We start from the raw sequence: 8,188 nt of genomic DNA, 5'->3' as shown, positions 1-8,188 counted from the left end.
CACAAGATACTCGGTGTCATACGAGGTTATATCAAATGAGGTCACAAGATATCTGACACTCCTCGTTCCAAAACTGGTTCCAAAATGTTTGAAGTCCCTAACTTTGTCCTAGATTGGTCAAACTTAAAGATGTGTGACTCAGTACAAACCTAGAACTTCAAACAATTTGAAACGGAGGAAATACACGAGAAATAAAATGGCTTAACTGAACTTAGCCAAAAAGGAAAACAGAGAGTAAACTGGACGCTAGCATAAACAACCACAACTCGAATGCACATTTTTATACAGAAGCACGAGCAGTCGCCCGATACAGTTTCTGTCCTCGAGACCTAGTTTCAGTCAAATGTTGCTCATATCATAGGGACAGTCATCTATACCACGGACCGCACACACATTTTCTTGTCGCTAAGAATGTACATGCACTTTCTCATGAAAATGAACTCAAAGGGCATCTACTGGCGGAGCTCACGAAAGACATGCTTCCACTGGCGAGCAAGTTCGAATGATGGTTTGTATCAACAGCACCGGCAGCAAAACAGATCTCGGCATGTGTACGGGGCTGCTCTGGCTTCCAGCTCCTCAATTGGGGGCACGGCCTCGAGAACAAATCCATTCTCTCTAGTGAAGCAGAAGTCATAGATGTTCCTGCATATGCCTTTACTGAACGGATGAACTCTATCAGGAATTCCCCTGCAAGTAGTACAGCTCCAGTGTTTCAGTACCGAGTTAATGATACAGCAATGATGAAGCACAGCAAGCTGGAGCGTGAGTCGCATCCAGTATTGCATACCTTAAGTAGAATATCCGCTTCCTTCTGGCCACTTCATAGGTTGTTTGATTTGTGAGAGCAATATAACTGCAAAGATATAGAAGGGGGAATTCAGCCAAACATGCATTAAAGACAAAATGTAGTTGCTCCTTTCGGGCAGGGGCTGCATGGAGATGATGCCTTTGTAGACCAACAATTAATGGCCTAAAATTGATCAAATTCCAGCCATGCGCCAGAAGGGCAGGCATGTGTAGCACTTTGCTTTGGCTTTTGCCCTCCGATCCTCTATTCGCTGGGTTAACCCCGTAGTGCGACATTTTGGGCCCGTAGTGCGACATTTTGGGGTCAACAGGCATTATATGCTACTGTGCTTCAATTTATAACTCAACGAAAATTGACAAAGTGGTATGGGGAGTTAAACAAAATAACTTTTAAAAAATTATATGTTCAACCATTGGCCTGTTGCTATGCATTTGCTAGACAGTAATGTTTCGACAAAGCTCAAATCCATGATTTTCGCCCCTCCTTTTTCCCGAAGGAAATTTAAGCACATGTACTCAACTTAACAATTCAAGAAAATAAAATAAAAAATGCTACCATTTGACGTCTCTTTTGAATAATTAGAAGGCCTTGTATGGTTAGACAGATCAAACGACCAGGGAAAAGCTTACGTATGAAACATCAACAACAACAGCAGGAACATAAGGATAAATATCAATATTGCCAATAGGATTACACCAATAAAATCCTTCCACCTGCCATGGTAACAAAAAGAAGTTCCATGAGATAACCAGAAAAGAAAGGCTCGAATGAAAGGATTGAAGCCACATCTTATGGCCAACAATATGAGCTCAGAAGAGAATAACATATCTTACCAGACTTTCTCAATATCTAAATGCAGTGACTCAATGTACAGAGCAACAGTCCAGGTAGACAGGATTGATTCTTCAAATATGTACCACCTAGAAAATATAAAACATTTGTTATAAAACTATTAAAACAATTTTAATAATTGAACCAAACACATCACAAGGTACGGCAACATAAACAGTACAGTTTGTACTGCCAGTAAAGTCCAAAAAAGCTTGGTGTGTAGTACATAGTTTACCTTTTTTAAGCAGTCAAACTAAATGAGCTTTATACTCCCTCCATGCCAAAATATAGTGCATATTAAGATTTTTCTTAGGTCAAACTTTGTAGTTTGACCAACTATATAGAAAAATATATGAACTTTTACAGTACCAAATATCTATGCTAACAAAATAAATTCCATGATGAATCCAATGGTATTGTAGATGTCGATAATTTTTTCTACAAAACTTGGTCAAATTTACAATGTTTGGCTTAGGACAAAACTAATATGCACTATATTTTGGCATAGATGGAGTACATGGTAAACGAAAGAGAGAATTCCTTATTTGGCCTTTTTTTAAAATTTGCTTCCCTATTTGGCCCAAAATAATATTCTTCCCTATTTGACACCCAATGTAAATTTTGTTCCCTATATGCTACTTCCGTCCATTTTAGACACTAACGGTATTAAGCGTGAGATGAAACGACCATTTTGCCCCTCGTGCATTTTCACCGATGTTGCACTCCAATATTCTGGTCCTTAGCTAAACTGATCTATGTGTGTAAAATTCGTAGAAAACATCTATAAAACGTGTACTACCATATCTAAGATCAGTATCATACTCGTTAGTTCATCACGTTCCAAAAGCATTACACACACTAGTAAATCATCTAATTAGCCCACGTGCGGAACTAGTACACATAATTAGCCGTAGACCATGCGTGCGCCGGCAGCCGTAGACCATGCGCACAGTCGGCAGACGAGAACGCCTCCTACTGGCCAGGAGCAGCTGTAGACCACGCACACAGCCGGTAAGCGGAGGACCAGGGGAATGCTGCCAGCCAGCCATGCGCAGCTGGAGACCATGTGCTCGCTCAAACTGAGGCAGTTGCCGCTGCCGGTCGTCCAGTTCTGGCAACTGCCTCAGCCTCCTCTAATGGATTTACAAGCAGATGAGTTTGCAGCGGTAGACCTATCTCCTGAAAAGAGTTCAGTAAACAAGGAACGAAGCAACCGTCCCCTCGGGGAGGAGTGTTTTAAGGGATTGACTTCGGCTCCTATTATCTTTGTTTACCAATCTTCAAATTGGTGAATTGGTTAATAGGAAGTGCGTGCTAGCACGCTTCATATTTCTAGTAACAAGGGCCGTTGCTTGTTTGGTCGTTAGATCAGAGGGCGCTCATCCCTAGCTTGGCTGTGACGCGGGAACAGGTCCACCGGGACAATGTCCGTCACCTGCGGCACCGCCGTTCAATGCTCGCCCACTGGCTTCGTTGTGCCCGTCTTAATCTTGTCCAACAACTTCAGGAGCACCCCTGCCGACAGCGTCACCATGTGCCGGTGATTTGGTGAGATTGAATTTGAGTTAGTCTAGGCGGCGATCAACGAAAGGATCGCAAGAAAGGTTGTTTCTGAAACATCAACAAGTTCTTCGTGCTGCCGATGAAATCTCAAACTACATTGCACGACGGGCGTGTTGATTTGACCAAATCGGAGCCAATTTGTACACAATCTTGCATCAAACAAGGCAAATCCAAGGAAACCTCGGCTAATTCGATAAAACCTTGGACAGTTCAATGCTCGCCACATCAAGAATGATGGAAGAACCTCGAAGTGGAGCTTTGCATGGATGTCCGGCTGCAACAAGAGGGCGATCCTAGAAGACAGGAGAAGCTGTTTGCACCTCATTGCACTACTGTGGCCTGCGCAGCCGCGCCGAGGCCGAGCCCGCCTCAATGCCGTGGGCCGACCCCTTTGCAGCCGTGTTCACCTACGGCCGAACCGCACCAAGGCATTTGCCAACTACCACCTCCGCCGTGCCTTGGCTCGTGATATCCGCAGCCGTCTTGTCCCCTTCCGCCTCAGTGCCTTGGCCGCCATCCACCACCCACAGCCACAGCCCTAGCTGGGTCGCCCATACCCCTTAGCCTCGCACCGCCGCTGCTATGTGCTCGGGGGAGAGAGCGAGTTCTATCAAAGGGAAGAGGATTCGGTCAGGGATCGGGGAGAGGAGAGAAAGGTTCGATCAATCCATCTCTTCCTTTTTTTTCTTTCTTTCTGGTGTTTAACAGCTAGGAGCACTTTGGTCCATGGAAGAAAATACTGGCAGGTCAAATGGATGTAATGGTAACAGATTTGACGGAAATGTCATATAGGGAACAAACTGTAAATAGTGTCAAAAAGGGAAGAAGTTTTTGTTTAGGGCCAAATTGGGAAGCAAAATTTAAGAAAGGGTCAAATAAGGAATTCTCTAAAAGAAAAGGGTTCATCCATCATCTAACACGTCAGTTCAAATATTTCAGATCATCTACCTAGTATTGACAGTTTTGAACAAATTGACTTGTAACTGCACATGGCAACTTAACTCTTACAACTAAATTTTACAATCCATATGTAAAATCAAGTCTATATCCAGTCCCATTTACTTTCAGTCACAAATCGATGCCCTGTGCAAAGCGTGCAATCAACTTCAACTTCGGCTATATCTTAAGTAGATTAGCCACATGAAAATAACAGAAACAGATTAATCAAAATGTGTTTTCAGAACATTATGTGCATACATTGTTTCTATACCACTATATAGTGTACGAATAACAATGATTATCCGCTGTTGGATGAAGCCGATCCAACGGTTGAGAGGTGGCAAATCCGAGTAGTCTTGGCTGTTGGATATTCTCTCCACCACATTTGATTATGCCACGTGTACTAATCCAGACGATACTACACCTGTGCTTATGCACGAACCTGAAAACAAAGACACTTCTCCTTTGTTCTGGACTTCTCCAAACTTCAATTTTCCAGGTTTTCTTTGTTAAAAGAACACCATTCATGTTTGTTCTATCATTTAGTTGTACAATATGCACGTAACACATACATTTCTCATTTGTTCTAGACTCTTCCATACGTCAGTTCTCCCAAGTTTTTTCTTCCAAAAGAAGTGGCATTTATTTTATTTTTTATTTCTGTTTTTTTTTGTTCAAAGCTAATGCAGCATCTTCCGAAGTCCAATTTGTCATCAAATATTATGTAATTATACTTTGAATTCGAATGGGATGGGCGATGAAACTTAAAACATACATCTAAAATTTATTTGTGTGTGACTCCAAATGTATAGTTTGCCTATTATAATGTGGTATGTTGATATCTGTTCGCACTTCACTCTCACATGCAAGGCGCATGTAACTTACTAGTACTGAATAGTGTATGATAAAATCAAAGATGTTCAGGTTGCATGTTGGAGATAAAAACGAAATCCAGAAAATCATGACCAGGTGAAGTGTAATCTGTTTGCTCATATAATCAAAGCATGGGTGGATATGCATTGACAGTCACACCAATCAAGCCTTATGCAGTGTGCATGCATAGAGCATGCTCCTCAAAATGTTGATACAGCACCAGATGTCCAGAAGCAAGCCAATAAACACACATGCAGATTTATTCTGCAGAGTGCACAGTAGAACATAGACGGTGTACAACGGAAACAAATGAACGTGCATGCCAGGCAACATAATCATTATGTACATGTAAAAAATATAATGCAGGAAATATACATGCCAAAACTCACCAAAAACGACAATGGTTCTTTTTGCCAATGCACGTTCCAAGCCAAACACAGTGATGGTCAAACTGAAGGACGCATTTATCACAATCATGGCAGTGCCTGGTACGAGGTGGCTGCAAAAGTGTAATGTAGGGAAAAGTGAACTTAGACAATCAGCAAAAGCTTTACATGGAAAAAGTTTGAAGAGTAGGACGTAGGATCAGTGGATCACACAGATCAGTGTGACACAAAGACATGTGAAAAACAACATTTTAGTAATGTATGAGACAGTACTAATTCAATTTGTAGCATTCAAAGTCGTGTGCCCACCACTTTGCTAATTAGTTAGGAATTAGAAACCCCGACATAGCATCAGGGTGTAGAAGACACTCAGGATGGTCTCAGGGAGCCTAAAGATACTCGTCATAGCCTTAGGGCACCTAAATGGGTCTTTAATAGGCAATACAATGAAACCATTTAGAGCAAAAGTATGACGGAAAGGCTGCAAATAGACTACTTCAACTGTATCACGTTACAATCAACTATAATTCTAATGCCTGAATTCTTATAGATCCACTTAACGATTCTTAACCAGTGACGTAAGGAGTTTAGTTTAATACAACCAAAGGTACGTGGACATAACTCATGGCTAAAAAAAATCCTTGTTTTTCGTGTCACCAACTCAAACTTGATGTGAAGTTCAATCCGATGATTTTGTACAACGGACGTAGTGAACATTTGCATGTCATAATTATGAAAGCTTTAGCACCATAAATTGAGAAGATAAAACAAAACCTGGATAATTTTGCAATATTGGCAAGTCCAATCCCTACAAAGAGAATATAGAAGAATGTTAAACTAATATTATGACAGTGAGCAAACACAAGGATTTTACTACTGCATATACCCTAAAAAACAAATTCTCGAGCTTTACCTGTTGCTTGACCCAGGAGGATAAAGATCCACAATTTGATGCAACCATGACGATGAAGAAGACATTGGTCTAAGTTTCTCTAGATCAGGCCGGTTTGTGGAGGACTTTAAGCTTCCATGTTTTGAACTGGATTGTCTTTTCTTAATCATCAAAAACACACACACAAGAAAGTATAAGTATCAGTGTATACCTCAGATAGGTTGTCAACACTTCTATGCTATGGTGATTACGACATTACTTTGAAAGAGTGGCAGTATTGATGAAGGTTGCATGCATCCCACCACTGGCTTGCATTGCATCAATAACATAGCTGACGGCACAGGAGCCCCAAAGTCAGGCACTTCGAGATTCAATCAATAATGTGTAAACAAATTTAATAAGGCTATTCCATACCCTGGAGATGAACCAGCAGTGTAGAAGTATTGCGCTAAGGTGATCAGAACAAGCACACCATACACTCCAATATACCTGTAATAAAATGATACCAAATGAAGATCCTCAGCAACCAAAAAAAGATAACTGTCCACATCCTAAGTAAGAACAGAATGAACAGGGATTTATAGTGCAATAGGGGGGGGGGGGGGGGGATCATGGCGTAACATATTCTCCTAGTGACCAGAGTCTAAATAACCATGATGCCTACACTCTGGCTGAAACAGTCAAGCAAAAACAGCACTACAACAAACTACCAAATACCACTCAGATATACAATAGAGTGCTTTGACTTCTGAGAAGGGCATGTTATTATCACTGTGTAGAATTGCGTGATTTATGCTTCATAGCTGGTGGCACGCGGACAACTAGCACGCTAGCACCCCAAAAGCTACCTTTCCTCGTAGAATTATACCAGATTATATGGTTTATTTAAAACAGGGGAAACAATCATTAGAGTGATACCTAGAACTGGAACGAAGCTTCGAACGCCTCACGAAGAAAGTGATAACAAATCGACAGCGCGTCTTAAATTTGGAACTGAACCAAGAAAAAATTGAACTGGTGGGCAAAATAAGGTGGGAACTGTACCACGGCTCCTCGTGGATCCGCCTATCGAGGGTCGAATCGAGCAGGAAGACGGCGCCGACGAAGACCACGTGCATCAGGAGAACCATGGCCCTCAGGCCCAGGGGCGACCTCCTCGCTGCGCAAGAGAAACCCCAAACACCAGATCAGGACGCAAACACCCGGGACCGAATCGAGCTGAGGAGGGGGGATCGAAGGGAGAGCGTACTCCGATCGGAGAGGCGGGCGCCTGGCTCGGCGGCGGAGGAGGACGCCATTGGGGCCGCCGCGGTCGCATCCGACGGCGAGGATGGTTAAGCGGGAGTGAGGAGGGCTACCGGCGGTCGCGACTCTGGTGCTCCGGAGACGACGTTTTCCGGAGGAAGAAGCGGGGTCCGTTGGGGTGGTGGGGGCCACGTGACAGACAGGACTATGTTGTCTTATTGAAGTGGATGGGGGCCAGCTGGAAGTGGGGATAGGACGAGAAGGTGTTAGTTGGGAACTGGATCCATCCACGTGAGATGCAGAGCATAGTATACCGGCGTCTTGCAAATTTCGTTTACAGTATCTTATAAATAAATTTTGTGGAGGTCGGCCTCCTCGATAGAATAGATCCGGTAAACGTGGCCGGATTTGCACTCGATTTGAAACATCTAGTTAGCGTTATAGATCATACAAGCATAGTTCATCATACAACTAGATAGATAGTTCCGCACAAAGCACATCGATAGGTAGTTCAAACTTAAACTACTAGACTAGATACTTCATACTAGCATCTACTCCTCGCTGAAGTCATCGTCGTCACCGGAGTCGTCCTCGCGAGGCGGGGGCTCGTTGTCGTGGAGGGTGTTGTAGATGAGCGTGCCAGAGAGG

The 8,188-nt window shown here is 42.9% G+C and overlaps 1 protein-coding gene across 1 annotated transcript; it reads right to left on the bottom strand.

Moving 5' to 3' along the window:
• Window positions 1–230: 230 nt before the first annotated feature.
• LOC123145060 (protein S-acyltransferase 10) lies at window positions 231–7,807 on the bottom strand. Its single transcript, XM_044564368.1, has 11 exons — window positions 7,545–7,807; window positions 7,340–7,454; window positions 6,710–6,784; window positions 6,555–6,626; window positions 6,317–6,451; window positions 6,178–6,211; window positions 5,407–5,516; window positions 1,645–1,731; window positions 1,441–1,524; window positions 791–856; window positions 231–690 (listed from the first exon to the last, which is right to left on the bottom strand). The coding sequence occupies exons 1-11, from the start codon at window positions 7,591–7,593 to the stop codon at window positions 516–518; spliced, it is 1,002 nt and encodes a 333-aa protein (XP_044420303.1). The 5' UTR covers window positions 7,594–7,807; the 3' UTR covers window positions 231–515.
• Window positions 7,808–8,188: the final 381 nt, after the last annotated feature.

Source organism: Triticum aestivum, chromosome 6D (genome assembly GCF_018294505.1).
Source record: "Triticum aestivum cultivar Chinese Spring chromosome 6D, IWGSC CS RefSeq v2.1, whole genome shotgun sequence".
In the NCBI taxonomy this organism is placed as follows: Eukaryota; Viridiplantae; Streptophyta; class Magnoliopsida; order Poales; family Poaceae; genus Triticum; species Triticum aestivum.
Note: the sequence above shows the minus strand (reverse complement) of the source record. Positions and strands in the feature narration are given on the sequence as shown.